The sequence below is a fragment of the Pyxicephalus adspersus genome, chromosome 5 (assembly GCF_032062135.1).
Source record: "Pyxicephalus adspersus chromosome 5, UCB_Pads_2.0, whole genome shotgun sequence".
Classification (NCBI taxonomy): Eukaryota; Metazoa; Chordata; class Amphibia; order Anura; family Pyxicephalidae; genus Pyxicephalus; species Pyxicephalus adspersus.
This window is the reverse complement of record NC_092862.1, coordinates 117,516,272-117,537,779: the sequence shown is the minus strand read 5'-3', so window position 1 is coordinate 117,537,779 and position 21,508 is coordinate 117,516,272. Positions and strand designations below refer to the sequence as shown.

General features: G+C 36.7%; 2 protein-coding genes across 2 annotated transcripts in view; one reads left to right on the top strand and one right to left on the bottom strand.

Moving 5' to 3' along the window:
- The window catches only part of CDCA7L (cell division cycle associated 7 like), a 17,518-nt gene extending 10,744 nt beyond the window's left edge, over nucleotides 1-6,774 (top strand). Inside the window, exons 3-9 of the mRNA XM_072412556.1 lie at nucleotides 209-505; nucleotides 1,264-1,332; nucleotides 1,823-1,996; nucleotides 2,473-2,604; nucleotides 3,183-3,332; nucleotides 4,031-4,167; nucleotides 5,227-6,774. Coding sequence (XP_072268657.1) covers nucleotides 209-505; nucleotides 1,264-1,332; nucleotides 1,823-1,996; nucleotides 2,473-2,604; nucleotides 3,183-3,332; nucleotides 4,031-4,167; nucleotides 5,227-5,257 — 990 coding nt within the window. The 3' untranslated portion in view covers nucleotides 5,258-6,774. The remainder of the gene's footprint in view (nucleotides 1-208; nucleotides 506-1,263; nucleotides 1,333-1,822; nucleotides 1,997-2,472; nucleotides 2,605-3,182; nucleotides 3,333-4,030; nucleotides 4,168-5,226) is intronic.
- A 122-nt stretch (nucleotides 6,775-6,896) lies between these two features.
- DNAH11 (dynein axonemal heavy chain 11) overlaps nucleotides 6,897-21,508 on the bottom strand; it is a 139,077-nt gene continuing 124,465 nt past the window's right edge. The window contains exons 68-82 of the mRNA XM_072413384.1: nucleotides 21,286-21,426; nucleotides 19,526-19,696; nucleotides 17,730-17,852; nucleotides 16,828-17,021; nucleotides 16,325-16,473; nucleotides 15,969-16,096; nucleotides 14,875-15,102; nucleotides 14,026-14,217; nucleotides 11,135-11,254; nucleotides 10,617-10,859; nucleotides 9,959-10,141; nucleotides 9,771-9,886; nucleotides 8,835-8,947; nucleotides 8,127-8,267; nucleotides 6,897-7,443 (exon numbers count right to left, since the gene is read on the bottom strand). Of these exons, the coding sequence (XP_072269485.1) occupies nucleotides 7,196-7,443; nucleotides 8,127-8,267; nucleotides 8,835-8,947; nucleotides 9,771-9,886; nucleotides 9,959-10,141; nucleotides 10,617-10,859; nucleotides 11,135-11,254; nucleotides 14,026-14,217; nucleotides 14,875-15,102; nucleotides 15,969-16,096; nucleotides 16,325-16,473; nucleotides 16,828-17,021; nucleotides 17,730-17,852; nucleotides 19,526-19,696; nucleotides 21,286-21,426 (2,490 nt within the window). The 3' untranslated portion in view covers nucleotides 6,897-7,195. The remainder of the gene's footprint in view (nucleotides 7,444-8,126; nucleotides 8,268-8,834; nucleotides 8,948-9,770; nucleotides 9,887-9,958; nucleotides 10,142-10,616; nucleotides 10,860-11,134; nucleotides 11,255-14,025; nucleotides 14,218-14,874; nucleotides 15,103-15,968; nucleotides 16,097-16,324; nucleotides 16,474-16,827; nucleotides 17,022-17,729; nucleotides 17,853-19,525; nucleotides 19,697-21,285; nucleotides 21,427-21,508) is intronic.

Here is a 21,508-nt window from a genome sequence, read left to right as displayed (position 1 = left end):
TCTTATATGGCAAAAAATACGGTAAGTGTATCTTGCTGTCTGTGGCCTTTTTTTACATTGTCTTATGGAAGGAAAGGTTCCAGCCCAACGTGAACAATATTAGCACATTTACAAGCATTCACATAAATTGACTTGTTTCTGCTCTTGCTGCTTCAGAACTCTCCTCCATCCTCATGTGTCACCATGTTACAACTTTATTTTTCTCTAGAATGATGTTCATACAAATGAAGCTTTGTCTGCTAGTGAAGATGAATCTCCACCACCAAAAAAGAGAAGCTTTGGACTGCGTGTTGCTCTGCAGTTTCCCAGCAAGCGTAAAAATGAAAAGGACTCTTCTAAAATAAATGCAAACAGAAAAAAACTGCCTGCAAAAATGAAAAACCCATCAAATGGGGAAAAACTAAATGCTAAATCTGATTCTGAAGTAGAAAAAGACAAGCCTAATCAAGAAGACTCAGATGCACTTCTAAAACGGGCCATGAATATTAAAGAAAACAAAGCTGTGGTATGTATAAATAAAGAAATAAAAGGGGCAAACTGACCATGAGTATTGCAGCTTATAATAAAACATTATAAAGTAGCTGTTTCCTCAGAGCAGCCATTCTTCCTATTTGAGATGCCTCCCCATTAGATAGTCGGGACAAAGCTATGAAAGAACTTTTGTTGGTTACAGTGGTGATGCCAAACCATCGGGAACGATTACTGGATTTTTCGAATAAATTTATTGACTGTAGAAGTCTGAAGCCCCAAAACTTAACACAATAATTTTGGGATCTCCTATTTACTCCACCAACAAATACAAAGAGCATCCCAACTTTGCAGCTCTTTTTTCCTGTTTCCAGCAGTTTCAGGTATAAAGTGGTAAAGAACATTGCCAGTTGGTAAGCTGGAGCACCATCACCTAACCATGGACTGATGGGCACAATTCCCTAGGTTATCAGCAGCGCAATTTTCTTTTACCCGCACCTGTGTGGCATGTAGAGGTGAAGATGCTGCATGTATTCTTTGGGAGGTGAATATAGCAAAATAATGCAACACATTTAAATATTACAGGCTCGTGCTTTACAAATATGCGTTTTGCTCCTGGAATCTGAAACGCATGACACCCCATAAATTTAAATGAAAAGGCACCATATTAAGCAATCACTGCAGTGTCCTGCAGGGGGCAGTATTCATTCTGTTATCAACCTGTTGGTAAATGGCTCTGATGCTTTGACTCTATATTGTGTGCTTTGTTTATAATTATCTTAACTTTGTTTGCAGCTGGCCCAGCTACTTGCAGAACTTCATTCCGTCCCTGACCTGTTTCCAATGAAAACAACTCCAAATTCAGTAAGTTTTATTTTTTCTTTATTTCCAAGTATAGCTTAATTAACCAGCTAAATAATTTCCCGATGTTGTTTTTTTGTTTAGTGAAAATGTATCCAACCCTGACATAATGTTCATCCGTAGCACTTGTAGTTGCCAACATCCTCTGTTCTGAGTTATAATATCCCTACGTGCTGCTCTTCTATATTACGCCTTACTAAGCCAACCATTTACATATTTGTTCTGAAGGGTTAGCAGAGTGCACTAGTGGGACTTAAAAAACTCAGGGCAAAAAAACTGCCTGCTGGACTATTGTTTATTTTCATGGTAACCAGTAAATAAGAGTTTTTGGTGGATGGTCCAATGTTGGATCGCCACAAGTTTGTTGAGATCTTAGTACTTTTTTCTTTTGATCTAAGCTAGTTTAATGTTCAATATTTTATATTTCACTTAGCATTATCTCTTTCTGCTGTTTTTTTTTTTTTTTAATTAATGTTAATTTTTTTAATTTCAGAAACAAAAAAAGACAAGCCGTAGAACCTTTTCAGAAGGTCCTGTTGAAAGACGCACCAACCCTACAAGAAGTGCGCGACCACCAGAAAATTTTGCACTGGAAACTTTTACTGCTTCTGCCTTACAGTTTGCAGAGCATCTCAAGAAATATAGTAAGAGACGCCCATTGAGTGAAGTAAGTTACCATGAATAAGTAATATGAAATTATAGTTCACTGGGGGACACTGTAAATCACTAGAGTGCATGTGCTAATTATCCCACAGCTGGAATTGCTTTATTTTATGTAGTATACATCCATAGGGGACAGACTATACTATAGTTATAACTATACTGTAGAACATTGGGCAACCTATTCAAAATAATGGCAGCCCACGTTATGGCACATGAAAGCACACTGGCAGGGTTTGGAGATGAAAGATATATTATTTGTTTTAAAAAATTATGCAGGGGAGGCTTGTTTACTGAGTGAAAAAACGTTTTCATACATCCCTGTGCAGGCAGATTTGTTGTTTAGAGTTGATTTTATTGGGACCCTGTCATTTGACATAAATGACTGATAAGCACCTAATGTATTTTTAACCCCCCCCCCGGTGTTTGACACTTATTGGCATCCTAATATTTTTCTAATAAAATCAATATTTATCGTATTAGGAAGAAAAAGAAGAAATCCGGAAGAGGCGGAGATCATCGAAATGCAATTACCGCTCAGTGGAAGATATCACAGAGGAAGAGTTGGAGAATGTTGCAGATACTGTTAAAGACAAAGTTTATGACAAAATAATGGTAATGTTTTATAAATTGGCTATTTAAAGCAAAACTAAAGGCAATATATAAGGTTACTTCAGTAGCATTTCCAGATCTGCTCCAAATTGGCCTTCTGGTATCAGCCCCTGCTTTTGACATTTTGAAAGTGGGGCTGTACAATAACATTTTATGTGAGTTCTTTAGGAAGTCAGGTTAGGGTAATTTTTCTGGCAAACTTGTTTTTTTTTTTTTTTTAACCTATAACCTTTTGAGTAGACCTTTATGTGTTATCTGTCTTTTAATGGATATTTTACAGGAATATATGGTTAGCACGTTGGGCAGCCACTACCAGGAAGTGGGGAGGGGTTTTAGGTGGCTCTGGAGTAGCAGAATCATTACTGCTTGTTTTGAAGACATTACTTTATAAATTAAGTTGATTGGCTGCATGCATTCCTGTACAGGACATTGAATAAGTCCAATCAATTCACTACAAGTTTGATCCAATTGTTTATTTCTATTAGGTTTGGCTGCCTTTTATGTACTATGGATTTGTGTCTTTGGACAATTTTAATATCCATCTTTTCTTTTGGAAGTGCCTGACTTATTTCTTTTTATAGGGAAGCACTTGTCATCAGTGTCGTCAAAAAACAGTGGATACAAAAACATACTGCCGCAATCCTGGCTGTGGTGGGGTCAGAGGCCAGTTCTGTGGTCCCTGTCTACGAAATCGATATGGGGAAGATGTGAGAGAGGCACTTCTAGACCCTGTGAGTAGTCAGACAGCAAACATAATCTGTGATATTAGAGACCAAAGTGCAACAGATTCTAACAGATCTGCAACCGGTTTTCCACTTGAGACAGGATTTTCATCAAATATTACACATACAAGAAGTGTCAGGCGGTGTTTTCATTTTTTTTAAAGCTGAGCTCCGACCTTGTCTCCAGTCTTGCCGAGTTGAACTGGCTCCTTCTGTATTGAAATTGCTTACTCTGATTTTTACTGCACACTTTGAGCTTTTCCTCAAAGTGCATTAGCAGCTTCCTATAAGGCAATTTAATATTTGCATAACTGCTTCAAATGGGATATATGAATGATGCTGGCTAAGTAATTATATAGTAATCTTTCTCAGTTCTGCCAAAAAGTGTCTGTTTAGCATTGCCTAGCTGTGCCAAAAATTTGATAAATGCCCCCCTCCTTGTTATCAAAGTTTACTTCCTTAACAACAAAGCTTTGAATAATATCTGCAGACACGAACAAAAATCATTTTGCAAGCCTATTAGAAAACATGAGTATCTTACAATTAATATTTGTAATAGACAATTTTATGACTTCTAGTTTATGAACATTTGGCTCTGTCCTCATGTAATGCAGTGATGCTGTTAGGTTTCCTTTAAATTCATGTTCAAAGAAGGAACTAAGGTTAATGTTATGAATGTTTAACTTATTTCTCCTTTCCGATCATAGGACTGGATATGTCCTCCATGTCGTGAGATCTGTAATTGTAGCTACTGTCGAAAAAGAGATGGTCGGTGTGCCACAGGGATGCTCATTCACCTTGCCAAATTTTCTGGTTATGACAATGTCAAAGAATACCTGGAGAGGTGAGTAAATGTAGCCCTCATACTGCCTACTGTGTTATGAAGGGGTTTTGTCTACCTTTGGTGAAAATATATAGCCCCTTCACAACCACATTGTTTCCTTAATTTTTAAGAAAAAAAAAAAACTGAGCTACGCTAACATGCATATGCTATATAATAGCACCCAATCCCATGCAGACTTCCCAGGATTGAAGTCACAAGGCTTCAGGGTTGGTTTTGATAGACAAATGTATCTTTATTACATTCTGTCTGCATTAAAATCAATTTCAGACTCTTTCCACATCATTTAGCGTTTACCGGCAAGTGCATGCGCTTTCTAAGGTACAGCAACCTGCTCCTTGCTGACTTGTATAGGGAGAGAAGCAGCACTAATGCAAACAAAAAACTTATGCTGTAAGATCTGTTCATTCTCTTCAGTGTTTTGTGTGTTTTTTTTTTTTATCCTGGTATAGGCACAGCTACATAATGCCTGTTATGCTGTCTGTCACAATGCTAATGCCGTGTGATACATTGGGCCTGATTTCTTAAAGCTCGCCAAGGCTGGAGAATATACACTTTTCTCAGTGAACCTGGATGATCCAGCAAATCTGGAATGGATCTGGTCCAAGATTAAAAACATTTGCTATCAAATAGCAAATTACTTTTAGGAAATCCATTCCAGGTTTTCTGGATCACCCAGCTTCACTGATGAAAGTGTATCCTCTCTCGTGTTGGAAAGCTTTAAGAAGTCAGGCCCATTGAGCCATCAACTCAAGAATTTATTGATTGAAAACATGAGATGTTGTAGCATTAGGAAACCTAGAGCGCCACAGTGTAATGCACAATAATAGTCAAAAAAGCTTTGACTTTATTTTGTATCCACACGTCATTTAAAAGAAATGCAAATTGTGGAAAAGGTTACATGAATAAATCCTAAAATGTAGTGGTAAAATGTATTTATTTTAAAAATATCATGATTTTAAAATACTTTATAACACAGTTTACTTACATTTTATACATGTACTGTTCATAATTGTTTTTTTCCTCAAATGTTGATGCATTATATTCTCTTTTCATTTGAAGCTTACAAAAGCGATTGGCAGAGGATGAATGAAGAGGATATTCATTGGGCATCACATAAACACAACTGTATTCTGTCCGAATGAAGATTCTGAAGTTGTTGTGTTCCTTAAGCTCCTAACCTTCCTTCTGCCTAACGTAAACCTGTGTGGATAGAAATAAGGGAGCTTCTATTTATGTCTCGGTTTGAAAGGTGTTGCTACCTTTATCCAAGATCAGAATCTAATTAGTAAATCGCTGCTCTAGAACTGCATACAGCCATTGAAACCAAACATCTGTCCTGCATGCATTCTTTGCAAGGTAGTCAAGTCAAGATCTAGAGGATAGTGCTGGAGTCTGCTTCATTAATACCAAGACCATAGTAGCACCCATATTTCTGACTTCACAAATTTACTTTAAATACAAGTACCCACTTTGTTTAGCACCTTAATCAAGAGCGTATACTTAGTACTTTATTCAAGATGTTTGTCCTGCTGTTGAAATTTGATAAACTCGGATCTACATTCTATAATTTATGCCTGATAATACAAGAATGTGTTTTCCAGGAATTTATGGTGAAAGCCTACTAAAAGGCTCTAGTACAGAAATTATTTCTTACTAATGTAGCTGTTCCTGGTTTGCAGCTTCGTCCTTGGTGTATGTGACACATTTCTGTAACAAGCCTATAATATCTAAAGCCAATTAGTGAGCAATGTTATCAGGACAGAATAGTGATAGAAAATCAAAACAATTTAACCTCCCTGGCGGTATGCATAAAAAGTATTTTTAAATGTAAAAGCGGTACCACGCTCATGAGCAGATGCCCAGTTAGCATCTGCATCCCCTGGTCTCGCATCTCCAACGTTCATTTGCCAGGTTACATGGATGCCCAGTGGGCATCGCCAGGGGTAGAATATGCTAGGCATTGCTGGAGGATGCCGCGGGCACTGCTTACCAGGTAAGCTGTTTAAACTCCCTTTCAATTCCACCCCGAGTGTTTCGGGGTTACCGCTTTGGTATGGATAATGCACACTGAGCCACACACAGGCTTACCGCTAAAGAGGTTAAGAAGAGAATGACGTTGTCATTGACGTTTCTTATATACATATATCAGTCAGCATTGTTATTATGAAAGTTAATGATTCCACTGCCATGCTTTCTCTTGTTTGTTTCTGATCATAATCCTAGAAGCTTACTATAGATCTTTCCAATGCTAGTAGAGTTGTAATGCTGCTGTAATCGTCACTTTGAATTTCATGACATTTTTTCCTTTTTATCTGCCTAGCTAAATGATCTATAACCTGTTGTCCCTATTGAACCTGTTGACTATAAATTCCATAATTCCTTTAGAAGTTTTATATTTCTGCAATTTTCTGCAAAATTTATATACTGATTTTTATATATAGTTCTGGGCAATTTTTTTCAGATTATAGACTATAATAACTTTTGTATTGGTAGTTTCGATAAAATGACAAAACTTATAAAGCAAACTTATACTGTGTTAAAAACCAAACCCATGCAATTGTATATATTGTCATTTCTCAACCAATAAACAGAATTATGTGTTTTTTATTTGGCCTTATTGTATTCTTAAATTGCTGCCTAGTCTTTATCAGCCTCTGCTTCCTGCTGGTAAAGTGGAGTGGCGCTATCAATGAGAAGGGTGCACTTGGGGGAACTTCAACAATTTTGGAAGATGCTAAAGGGAAGGCACCTATAAGATTTATTATTGTACATTTGTGTTCTGAAATTATAGCGCCTGCATGTATAGACCTGGATTTTTCTTATTTAAATATATTTTAATCTGGTAAAGCAATTATTACAAATATAAATGTAGAGAGTTGTGTAAATCTTGTTCTTGTTCACATCCTGTGCCCCAATGTAAAGTATTACCCTAACTGTACTTCTTAAGATTCTTCTACACAAGCCATTAGAGGGATGCAATGTGCAAATTTTGCCTGTACTAAATAATAGTAGATTCTGGGATTTGATGTTAAATGGTTAACAGCAAAGCCACTCCTGCTAAAACCCATTTGGCTGGCTTTTCCTTGGTTTTAAGGTTAAATGTCCACACATAAGTTGGGCCTCTGTTTTTCGTTTTGTATACAGGGCATTCATAAACATTCTTTAACTCTTGTTTGTCGATTGGAATTGCTCTGACGTAGATGACGGGCATGGTTGGTGTCAGTTCTTTGAGACGAGCCTCTGAGATTACACCACCCTGGATGTCCCACCTTGCACCTACAGAGAGACAGAAACACTTAAAAAATTGTTCTGTACATGGTTAAATCTAAATTAATAAAACAAATTATTTCCCCCAGTGTGTGCTTGGTGTTATGTTTGGTGTATAGGTTCACACTTAATTCTTAGTGACAAATGATTACGGTGGAAGCTAAGCTGGTGGCTCCATATAAGAAAAGCAATCACAAGACTGATTGTATTACCTACAGAAGTGGTCCCCAACCTTTCTAAAAGCAGGGCCCGATAACATTAAATAAAATTTTGCCATGGCCCGATATATGTACAGCTTACACTACTCTGCTATTCTCAGCAGCTCGGCCTCCTGTCAGCACACTAGCTGAGAATAGCGGAGTAGTGTAAGAGAGCTGGGGTGCTGTCAGGTGGAAGAGCTGCTGAGAAGTGTAAGCCTTACATACATTGCTCTGCCATTCTCAGCAGCTCCTGTGTAAGCAGTGTGAGAGCCGCCTGCTGTTTGGGCCCCTGCTGTGTCACACTTGTCTGTCTGCTTTAGAGCAGTGTAAAGAGGGGTGCTGGCGCTTTAGCCTCCTGTCAATTGCGGCCCTCAACTCACCAGCCGCAGCCCGGGGATTGGGAACTACTAACCTGCAGCACCTATAGGGATATTTTTTTTAAATATACAAATTTTCTTTTTCTTCCTTATTTTCTCATATAAATAAATTTACCTTCCATATACAATCCATGAATATATGCCCCCTCCCGAGGTGGATGGCCAAAGTCATCCTTTGTCTTCTTTGTCACATCAACAGTCAGGCACATTTTATCTAATGGCCACTCATTCTTCCGTGCCATGCTTTGCATAATCGCTGACAAAATAAAAATATACAATTAAAATTGGTGGATAACCTCATTGGCTATGAAAAGAAAATCTCTCAGGACATTTTGAAATAGTAGCAAATGCATACATTTCTCCACCACAACCTTGTTCTGGGCTATTGGAAGCTGCAGGACAGGGCAAAGGGCAGCAGTGGCAGTATAAATATTTCAGCCAGGATGAATTCCCCTTTAGTGGACTAACACCTTATTTTCGGAAGCATTTCTGTCCTATCATATTGAGCTGTGCAGATTGGACATGAATGGTAACGCCTAATGCTCACATATGTACTTACAGGTGAATTCCATCAACTGCATATTTCTGAATTCAAATCCAAGTCATTCTAAAGAGATACAAATGTGTGTCCAGGTATGAGATTGTCTGCTATTGAAATAACTTTGTTGAATGTAATCCTTCTCAACAACTATGGGGAAACTATAACCTGGTAAATACCCGGTATAGATTTTCTTGAGGTTTTTTTTTATTCACCTTAATCTTTAAACAAAGAGCATTAATGTAAAATCCTAAAAAATAATTGAGAATAACTAGGGCAAGTTACCTGTTAAGAAGGATTGTGGGTTAAAAAAACCAGAAAGCCAAACCACTGCTGGTAACACCAAGTCTTGTGTCCACATATCCAGTTCACGACACCGCAACAGAAGATCGTTAATCCTGGAAGTCAAACATTACAATTCTTAAAAAGTTTGAAGCAAAACATATTGACATTGTAATATAGTAAAAATAAGATTAATGCTGTATTGTTTTTCTGTAATATTCATTGTGACAAAATAAAATTCCTCTCTTGACAGCCTTTCGTTCATGTCTGATGATTTTGCATCCCTCGTACAAGTCCATAGGAATGCAAAACCCACTTGAAGAAGGTCACAAGCTTGGTTAAAAGCACTTGTCAATTCTCACTGATCACTAAAGCATTTCAAACTTGCCATCAACACGATGAAAAACCCTGTCCAGTCATAAAGATGAGTGAATAGTAGTAGCAGTGGGGTTGATTTACTAAAGGTTATTAGGCTGTTCACATAGCAAATGTACATAGTTAAATTTACCTAAATAGGTTGAGGCTCTTTTTACCCATCCAATCACATGCAAGGCAAAATCTGATTGGGTATTTATTGTAAAGTGAATTATCGTAAAAACACACTCTAGTAAATCACACTCTAGTAAATCAGGCCAAATATAGTGACCTCTCTGCTGGTTCCTGTCTCTTAACTTTTGTTGCAGTGCTGCAAACTATGTAATGCCTGTGTCATTTGCAGCAGTTCCATCTCCTGCCCCTATGTTAGTCTTGTGGTGGCATGGGGTCAAAGGATGGAATCACGGTACTGAGAGGAAAACCTGGAACTAATGGCAATGTAAGCTATGAGAGAGGTGGATATACCATGTCGTGTACTGTCCCCGGTTGCAAGTCAGGAGAAATTTTAGTACCAATAACATAGCACAGTAGGCCTAAAAACCATTGTTAAATCACACTTCTTACCAGTGCCCTAGCCCGAATGTTGATGGATATGCCAGCTTTGTCCAAGAGTCGGGAACACTATCATAGTAAAGTGCAGTCTGCAGTGCTTCCATGTCTGAGGAAATGGTTAACTCCCCCTGGAAAGAAAAAGTCCTTTCAGTGTTGCTGCCCTTAATGGTAAAAAATAAGCTTCAGTAAAACTGACTGACCTTAAGACCCAAGTCAAGTTCTTTTAATGACCTCCGAATCTCTTTCATAAGAATATTCATCCTTTCACATTCCTGGAAACAGACCAGGATATATGGACTCCTCTCAGTTGTCTTCTGCATAATTTCCTGTAAATTATATTCTTCTGGAAGTTTTTCCATAATGTCATCCAAAACATTCTTCACCTGCAATTAGGAAAGTGTAGACAATAAAGGCTTGTCCACAGTTGATCGATCACGATGTCGATGTGGTCGATGTGCAGTCTTAATTTGGGAGTATTTGATTAAGCAGCATTGATGTTCTTTTACAGATTACTGGTTTCTGTGTAACAAAAGAAGGTCAAAGAAGAAAAATCTCGGCAGACTAACTTAGAACCAGCTTTATAAGAAGGACTTTGTGCTTTTCCTTGGCTGTTGTTAGTTTAAGGGTCCAAGGATGAGGTTTTTATTTGCATTTTGTTTACCTAGATCTGTAACCACTCTGCTTCTATGCTGAGGTTTAACACTCCAGGAGCTTAGTAGTAATATAAGCCATTTGTAGATCTTGAACTGACAGGTGGGCCAATACATACAAAAAGCCAAAAAAATAAATGTCTCAACATTGCCAGGCTGTTCCCCTACTATTGCTCAATATAGATCTATGACAACAAATATATCCTACCTTCTCTTCCACAGAAGATCCTGAACCTTCACCTATCATATTATCCTTAGGCTGCAGTTCCAAGATGGTTTTGAAAAGATTATCAGATGTCACTGTTAAGAATTCAATCTCTGCATTTGGATGAAGTCCATACAAGATAGGGTTTTCTGCAGGCAGCATTTCATCAATATAGTCGTGGTATCCAATATAATCCAAATTTGGTGGAGCCTTAAAACCAGGGGCCAGATATAGCTCTCCATCAAGCTAAAAAAAAATAAAAAAAGTTTGATTATTTCCAAACACTTATATAATATATATATAATATTTAGCTCCTTCTTGTCTCAGCGCTGATTTTCCTTATTCAGCAGTGCTAAGTGATTAAAGTTCATGATTCTGTCATAGTGCTTTTGTGTCATTGCCCACAGTCATTAATATTTGTGCTACATGAGGTCTCTCTTACAAAACAAAATTTTGACATGGTCTATGATGTCGGGTATGTGTATTTATTATTGAAAAAAAAAAGGATTTGGCAAGATTACCATTGTTGTGCTCATAAACTCCTCTAAATATGTCTGGCATAACCTTCTGTCCCAGTCATCCGTTATGTGACCACCATACATAATTTCTCCAAACAAGTAGCGTAAATCTTCCCAGGGTACCTGTGGTTGGAAAAAATAGGGTTAATACACAAAACACAAGTGTGTCTGATATCACAAACCTTGCATTTACATTGGTAACTAGGACTACAAATTCTACGTTTTTCCATGGATAATCTGCAGATTTTGTCACAACAAAAATTTCTTGTCGATGCAATGCCAGTTGATGGGGAATATATACCACCATCACAATCCAATTCTTTTATTCTGCAGGAATAAATATTAGCCTACACTGTGGTGAACACTAACTTTCTAATATATACAGTAGAACCTTGGTTATCTGGCACCCACGGAGAATGGCCGATTGCAGATAAGTGAAGTTTCCGGTTACTCTGAAACTGAGATTTCTCAGCTATTGAGCACTAGCCTGGAATGGGGAGACTTGTCCCCATTCACCTCTAGTGTTGAATGGCTGAGAAAAAGGGAAATACTGATGACGCTTGAGCCGTCATCAAGGTTTCCCGTTTTCTCAGCCAATCACGGAACTGAGCAGTCAGCGGAGCTCTGCTCCCCTGACAGCCCCGTTTTTCTGATTGTTCCCACAGTCCTAGCGGAGCTGTGGTATGTGTTCTTGGATCCAGAACACATGCTACAGCTCCGCTAGGGCTGCAGGATCATTCAAGAAATGGGAGCTCTCAGGTGCCAGTTATCTGAATTTTCCAGTTATCTGAGTTCTGGATAACTGGGGTTCTACTGTAATTTTATAACTTTATTGCTAGTTTAAATGCTAGTTGTCTGGCTGTCGTACTCATTTGGTAAAAACAATCATTTGATTCACGGACCTGAACTGTATACAAGTTGTACTGTAAGTTATACAACATGCTTGTTATGGGCCAGTATTGAAGTCAGAGGTGAGCAGATAACCAGCCTTTAGAAGTCAGCCTTGGTAGCTAACATGCTTCTCTTGACATAGGTTCACATTTGTGACATGTACTGTTTTCTACTCTACCTTAAAAACATGAAAAAACACAACTAAGAAAAAAACATGATTTATTCTCTCAGACATGACTCCGATGCTGCTACATCACACAGATCTGGTGCCAACAATTTAAAAGCACTTCACACAGGCACCTGAACCCAGCCCACATAAGTATTATTTTTCAAAGTCACCTTGTTAATTTAATAAGTGTGGCATTAACTTGTTTTACCTTTCAAATAGAATCACTCATCTCACCTTAATTTCATCTCAAGTAGAGTATCAGTGAGAAGTCACAACAAGGTGGCATCCTTAATACATAAAAATGACACACGCAAGAATCTCAATGTTATTTATGTATGTGATGTGCTGCAAATTGCTTTCATCATCAAAACTAATTGTAGTGATTATTAATGCAATGTTAAGGACTGTCAGATTTGCTGTATGTAATTACATTTTTGCCAATGCTTCATTACCTGCCTAATGAATAAGGAACACATGTACATGGAATCCACTGCTTTTGTTAATGAACTAAAGGGCAATGTTCCTACATGTCTGATATTTCAGAGGCTTATTGAGGTTTACTGTGTATTTATAGATACATAAACTATTTATTAGAAATATTACAAATGAAACAGGTATAAGATAAGGTGTACCTATAATGCTTTATGCAGAATTCTAACCATCTTTAAATGAAAAGTGCTAATCACTTTGCTAATGTGCAGGTGGATACACTCGTTATTGTTTTTGTCTCATGTGTTACCTAAAAATTTTTTTAGAACAACCCTGACCATATTTTTAGACAAAGTTATGATTTGACAGAATAAAGCTTATGGAAAAAAATAATAGTATTGTGTCATGGCATTTTATTGGCTAGTACAGAATGTCCAACCACTATCCTACATTATCCTTTATGTGTTAGAAAATGAAGGCAGACCATACCAAAAAGGTTTAAAGGAATGTTGTATATATATATATATATATATATATATATATATATATATAAACAGCCAACAATGTTTTTCCTTTATTACAATACAAAAATGGAAAAAGTGAACAAATGTCAATAATTTTAGCAAAGTGTGTAAATAATTAAACATTTTCTTTATGTAATTGTAAACCTAAATAATGTGTATACAAGGCAGTGTTATCTGTTTATTCTGTTTGCAAGTTCTACTTCCTTTTTTGTGCCTGCTGATCCTAGTATTTTACTGGAAGTCTGCAGACTTAGGCTCTTTGGGGCAGGGTCTTCTCCTCCTCCTGTGTCACTGTCTGTATCTGCCTGTCATTTGCAACCCCTATTTAATGTATAGCACTGTCTAATATGTTGGCGCTATAAAAATACTGTTTATTATTATTATTATTAATAATAATAATAATAATAATAATAATATAAAAAAACAGATGTAGTCTAATGTCTTGAAACACTGGCAGTGCGCCTTGAAGGCAGAGACTAATTGATCTATGGTGCTTCAGCTAGTGCACTAGTTATTTTAGTAGTTTTTTTTTATTATTTATTTATTAATTCCATGCAAGATATTCATTTACGCATGAAAATGTTTTTTTTTTGTTTTTGTTTTTTGGTAATGCCAGCATTTGTTGTATGTAAAGTGTGTGTATGAACGTCTGTATTTGTTAGCCTGTAAGCTTTGGGAGGCAGCTGTATTATTTTGATCATAAACTGCATGAACTTTGCAAAAATATTTTTTTTACTTAACATTACAACTATGACTGTAACAGAATAATGTGTTCAATTTAATGGAATTCAACAATGAAAATGCATTTATGGTAAAGCATTCTTTTTTCAATAGCTATACAACAATAACGCATGTGCTGTTTTCTGCTTCTTGTATCTTACCTTTGTGTTGGCCTCTAGGTAGTTATAAAGCACATTGACACAGATGGTGAGATCTCCAGCATTGAAAGGGTAGCTGCGGTTCCAACCCTGAGGACCAAACTTGAGCCGTCCAGCAACACAGGCATGAAAGTAACAGAGAGAAAAGAGGATGCTCTTGAACTCTTGCTCTCTTGCACACATCTCAAGTGTATCCTGGAAAAAATGAAAAGAAGGGTACTGCAACCAAAACATCCACCAAAAGAAAAAGACCAACAAATATACAATACAGACTTTATAAAAAAAGTATTTGAATGCATCTCATTCAGCACAGCAGGTGTTCTTAAACTTGCATTTATGATTGTGCTGAGACAACTCTACATACTTCAGCTCCATTCGGATCCAAAAAGAGTAACGCTAACACAATTTCTAGTTTACTATGAACTCAGTTTATTTAAATAAATATTGTTTTATATTCATGTAAAAGAGATCAGATTGATGTAAGCAATGCCGGTAATTTGGGATATTTTTAAAAAGTATTCTACATACATAACCTCTGCAGTACTGCACTGTAATTCTGGTACTGATCACGTTCTGAATGCAAGTATTTAAGTGAGCTAACATTGTTCTCCCTTAATGGAAGTCATCTGCTAATATATGACCAACTGCCTCAAAACAATCGGCAGGGCTGGAAGCAATCGGAACAATCCAATACCAAGATTAAGCAAACCAATAAAATTATCAATTGTGAAGAAAAATCTGATCTCCATTTACCGAATAAACCAACAATGAATAACATCACGTGAGATACAGTCAAAATTCAGATCAATTTTGTATCCACCCATCCTCCTTGGGGAGTGGAGGTGACATTACCTGATCAAAATTGTAAAGAGCTGCGTGCAGGTTAGCCATCATTCCTGAAGGTGGCTCATTTGTGATTTTTATGGAGTTTTCCAGTATTCCCTGGGGAATTATATGTTCCTCTGGGGAAGAAGCAGGCTCGGCACTGATGAAGATCCGGTAGTCCTCATGACTTCCAGTATTATTCTTTTCAAGAAGCTTTTCCAAAGTTACCAGCCACTTAGCCACTAAGTGGACATTCTACAAACCAAATAGTAAAATACATACATAAATGGTTGAATAACTATTAGTTATTAGTGAATTAGTTACATATATACGTAATCTAGCTGTCATTTGTAGAAGACTGGATGGTTTTTAGAGCTCGGCAGCATATAAAAAGAAATCTTCATGATACACAATTCAAAACACATTCTTGGTCTCCCAAGAACTTTCTTTTGATATGAAACTGTGATACTAAATATTTTTTTAATATTTTACATTTACACAAAAAAGAAAAAAAAGATAGATGACATATACAGCCATAGGAGAACAAAAGTTCACCCCACTTTAAATCTAAGATTTTGCATATCAGGACATAATAAATAAAATCATCTGGTCCTTCGCAGGTCCTAAAATTAGGTAAATACCATCTAAAATGAACAGCAACACATAACACATTACACTGTATCATTATTTTTTTGACTCAAGATTAAGTCAAAATGTAGACGCAGTGTGTGAAATATTAAGTATACCCTTACCACTTCCATTTCATAAGAAGACAATGACTTCAAGTTTTTGCTGCTAAATGTGGTTCTACAAGTCATTGATTTATGGGCCTTGATTTATTAAAGCTCTCTAAGGCTGGAGAGAATACACTTTCATCAGTGAAGCTGGGTGATCCAGCAAACCTGGAATGGATTTGGTCCAGGATTGAAAACATTTGCTAACAAATTGCTAATGAATTTTAGGCAATCCATTCCAGGTTTGTTGGATTACCCAGCTTCATTGATGAAAGTGTATTCTCTCCAGCCTTGGAGAACTTTAATAAATCAGGGCCATGGTCTTGACCAGATATTTTTTTATTATGTCCTATTATGTAAAACCAAATTCCCTTTGTTTGCACTCACCTGCAGGATTACCCAGTGTCCTTGCTCTGCAGCTTTTTCCATAGTTTCCTCCGCTATCTTCTCCTGTCCTTGTCCCAGTGATATATTATGAAATTTTCCAGAATCAATAGTAAAGCCAAGTTTTTTACCTGGAAAATGTAACACATATTACCTAAATTTGTGGTACATATTATAAAATATATGTATATAAAACATGTGGAGATTTAGGAATTAATGGTCACTCAGAATGTTAGTGGACACAACTGGTGCTATTGTTCCATACATATGGATAGCAAAAGTTACACAAAATCAAAAGAACAGAATATTAATAAAAGGAACAGCTGATCTTTTTGCTATATGAAATAAATAACATTTACCCAGAGATTCCACATCTTTCAGTGGGTTCACACCAGGAGATAGGATGAAGAAAACAGGTGTGGCTGGACTGGTTTCCTCAAAGGATTTGGCCAGGTCTGGCCTTGCCCCCTCCACGTACTTTGACCCAAGTTTCTCTTCCACAAAATTTCTGATGTAGTGTACAAACATTGTAAGAATTTGCAACAATAAGGAAACAATATTTCATAAAACCAATAGAAAGTGATTCTTTGATTGAACTTGTTACTGATAGGTTTATATGCAGCATTAGAACTACTTGAAAAGTACAGGCATAATGCTGTCTACTACTTTGAAATAAAGCAATCTGTAGCAGGAAAAAGGAATGCCCATCCCTCTAGGTACTGTGCAGACTTAAAAAAAATAAGAATCAGGCACTGACCCGGTCTTACAGAAGACAGTAGGATAAAAGAGAAACCTACATATACATACTTCTTATCTCTGCGCCAAAAAACAAGAACAAACAATAACTCCAAAAAAGGCAAACCTGATAGCGTAGGTCATTCTGTCTGGACGCAATGCTCTTAATATAATAAGTTTCTGTAAAGAGCTTTTGTTTTTCCATTCCTGTGGGAGTCTCTCTTTTTCTGGACACTCCGACTCAACCAATTTTTTCCAGCGCTTTGCTGATCCTTCTATGTCTCTGTCCAACCCTCTGAATTCATCCAGTGTAGAAATCATCTGTTTCATATTAATACAGTAAGTACATAATTCATGGATATAAATATTATGCCAATACTTGTGGCAACAATACCATCTAAGCAGAAATGTCATGCTGTAATATATGAATGTAGACAGTTTTGGTTCACATACAAAATGTATCCACATTATCAGTGCTGGAAAACTTTATCTAAAATGTTCAAGCAAAATGTATCTGATCTGGACATAACGCAATCACAGCTCCTTCCATCTGTTCTATTAAGGCCTAATATTTAAGACTTGTATCCAAACAATACATGTAATAATATGGGGCCAAAAACAGTTATATCCTTTGCAATTTTTGTACCCCACAGTGCTTTAAGTGTTACAAATTGTAAACTAATGAATGCTTGTTTGAATAACAATTCAATAATACTAATGAACGGCTGCTACTAGATTCTAACAATCTAAAATTGCAAGTTTCCTAAATAACAGAGAACAATTATGCCAGCATGGAACATCAGGTATAATTACTAGTTTATGGTATGGATACATAATGACCATTAACCCTTATTATAGATAAATTACACACTCCTTTAAAAACCATTCCATAAGCAACCTAAACCCCATAATACCAAACTAGAGACTAATGAAAAACATGGACTTGTTGCATTTAATATGCTGACCTTCCCTTTGTACATCATTAAGGGAACATGTTTCCCTGTCAAACATCTTCACTTTCCATATTACCTTAATAGCACTCCATGACTGAACAGACAAAAAGTCGACAGGGCTCTGATAAACATGATCCACTGGAAACCGCAGGAGAATGTCCAGTTCAATGGAGTCAATTTCCTTTAACTTCAGAAGAATCTTCAGAGGCACAAAGAAAAAAAAAAATACAATAAGTCAACCCATTTATTGTTTTTGCATGGAAAAAAATAAAAATACTCATAATATAAATTGTTTAAGGTATGTAAACTTCTACTATTGAGTCCTTTTGGTCTGGACAGCTTCTATCGGTCTCTGAGGACTACAGCAGCCATTAAATGAATCCTCTGGGGAAAAGGAGTCGGTGAGATGTTTGTAGCGTTATCCTATAATGAACCTGCTGTTCTACAGATAAAACAGAAATCTAATATCTCCATCACATTTAGGGACTGTAAGTTTCAAAATATTACATTTTTGTTCTTTGGTTTAGATGCAGTACTCATGGATTGCTGTAAATATATTTGTAGGTGTTTGCCAACGAAGGACAGACGCAGCATGTGCCCCTAGAAGGAAAACGGCATGCTTCACCGAAAATCAACATTGATATAGTAATTGATTTATTACTTTCCTCTCAGTGACCCTGGAATTGTTTGGACATTCTTAGCAGAACACTCAGAACACTTGCCTTAGTACACAGATGAACATGGCTCAGTGGTTCTGAAAACAGGAGCAAAGAACCAGGAACAAAACTGGAGCCATTATGTAATGACCTCAAATTATTTTACATTCCATACAAAGATGAAAACTCATTGGCTGAAATGAATACCAACCCTGCTTTTGGTCCAAAGTTCTCTATGGCCCTGATTTATTAAAGCTCTCCAAGGCTGGAGAGAATACACTTTCACCAGTGAAGCTGGGTGACCCAACAAACCTGGGATGGATCTGGTCCAGGATCCAAAGCATTTGCTAGCAAATAGCAAATGGCGTTGAAGAAACCCATTCCAGGTTTGCTTGATCACCTAGCTTCACTGGTGAAAGTGTATTATCTCCAGGCTTGGAGAGCTTTAATAAATCAGGTCCAATGTCTTTTATCATAAATTAGTACAAAGTATTTCTGGTATAATGCACTTGTTCCCTTTAGTTATATAAGAACAGTGCACGTAATGATACGTTTCCAGACATAGGACGTAAGTGATTTATTACAGCACTGTTTGTGTTACTATATCATTTCTTCACAATGATGGTAGGTAATGTCAGCCAATGGAATTAATGAAATATTATTTCCTTGCACTGAAACTAAATGATATCTTACAAAAATAGAATATCAGTTATATCTTGTAATTCAATTTAAGTTATCAAAGTTCCTTATAGTTACAGAAACATGTGATACATTCTTTCCTTACAGCATAGCTAAGAAATATATTGAGATGTAATGGTTAATTGTTTTCTCACAGGTAAAGCGTGTGATATATTGCATTATTAATTATATTTAATTTATTGATATGTTTCCTAATGCATTGTCCATATTGTGTATGGTAAATTTGGTTTTCAAATAATTTGTTCATAATGTGTATGGTAATCTTGTAAATTAGGTGAAACCATCACTGACCATAGATCTTTCGGGAAACGTTTTAGACTTGGGCCTCGTTATTGAAAGAAGTGCCACTTGCTTTGTGCATAGCAACTAACTGTGTTCTTAGTATCTTTTTCGAACACGAACTATAGAAATATGACCTATTTTCTTGCTGCAAGCATTATGGGCAAGGTCCATACTATCTACAATAAGCTTTTCTAATATCACAGCATGTTCTGTATAGCATATAGTCCAGATTTACCTGAAAAGCAGTCTGGGACAGGAATGTCAGTTTGTCCTTTTCAAAGAGCCCCTGACTTGTATACAGGAATGTTGAATATGTAATACACTCAGTCAGGTTTGCCACTCTTTCTTTTACATCTTCTGAGACCTCTGCACGAGCAATGGCTTTATGGAAGACTACATTGAAAGCCTATAGGAACATAACATGATAAGTTATACTTTTCACAGCAGAATTAGGAACAGCAAATATTAAAGTCTTCTTTCACTGCAGCACCATTGTCTTTCTAAATATCATACCAAAGTTTGTTTATGCTAACCACAGATCAAGCTGCAATAGCCCATGGATATCACTTTCAATATATGTAGGTAAGGAGAACAGGGATTTAGCATAGCTGTCAGCCATTTCTTTACACATTATACAAAAAGGGTAGAGATGTTGTGTCTAAATGACAAGCCACAGTTTCATAATAAAAAAATAAGTCAGATTTGTTCTTTTTGCAGGATGTGTGCTGAATTTTTAAAATTATTTTGTCCATCCCATTATGAGCCTGGGAAAATATAAAACAATTGTCTATTGCAATCAACCAACCAAACCCAAGTGAAAGGTTGTAAGTTAGGTAGGTAAGTGGCTATTAGAGATATAAAGATTTCTTGATATGTTTCACCCATAGGGCTTTCTCAGGGCAAGAACCAATAATCAATAGAATATCAAAGGTTGTCAACGACCATCAAGAACCATCAAGGCATCAATTTGGGTGGGTAAGAAAGGGGGACTGTTATGAGAACTGATATATCCAGGTAGGAGGTGAACACTGTGTTACAGTGATGTTACTAGTCAGTCTGTTGTCCATGGTGGCCAGTGGAGTGCCAGCATTTATGAATAATTTATGTATATTATACACACTATAGATTTTCATAGCCTGAAATAATCATTAATGGTTGTATAACAACGCAGTAAGGTGCCTCATCTATCCCTTTATATAGAACTTAACGGGGAACCTATAAACCAACTGAGCAGCCTGTGTGTTCAGTTATTGTTCTAAAACCATCAACCAAAACAAACAATCATTTCAGGCACCAGAAATTGTGTAATTAGCCTAAGAGTAAGGCTTAAATATCTGCCTAAGACAAAACATCAGCAGCATACCAGGATGGTTGTAAACACAACCTAAATATAGCTAAAATCTATTATTAATTCCATTATTATTCTATTATTTTTCTCAATTCAAAATAGTAGGGGTCAATGCAAGGCAACAGTCATTTATACTAACACAGCTGTTTGAGAATTGGAAGCTATCAGGACCTCTAACTAACCTAAAGCTGATCTTTAGAACACCAGTCTAAAGTTAACCATTGGCACAAACGACCTCAACTTGAGGAATAAAAATGCATCACAATTGTCATAAAGAGCACACATAGCCTTAGCACAAATCAATCACTGATCCCTTAAAACATTTTTTCTACCACAGCTATTATTGATTAGTTGCTAACTAACATGGGTGACAGTAAAGAAAAGACTTTGTAATGAGGACCACATCCTCCGGAACATTAAGCTCTGCACATCAAGATTAGCTACAGTCATGAAAACTCATGGAAAAACCTGGAAGATAACCTGTGTGGCCAGAAACAAAGAATCCTATTCTTCTTTTCTTGCACTAGAAACATAAAAGTAATAATCTCAAATTCACCTAGACAAGTCTTTTTTCAAGTATTTTTAATCATAGCATCCTGTGTAAAGAAGGTGTAGGCTTGGCAAATGTTTCCAAAAGTAAGACTTACCTTTAATGAGAACTGGTAAATTGGGTTAATTTTTCGGAGATCACTCATAACAAAATACAAGAGCGATGCCCTAGCTGCAGCCGGCCTGTAGTGTTCTCTGGCTTCATTAATTTTTATCTCATTCTCTTTTGCTTCAACCACCTGTTATATAATAAAGACACTTATGAACTAGGCAGATTCGACTGCTGTGTTTCTGCATAATGCTTGGAAAGGGATTTGGACA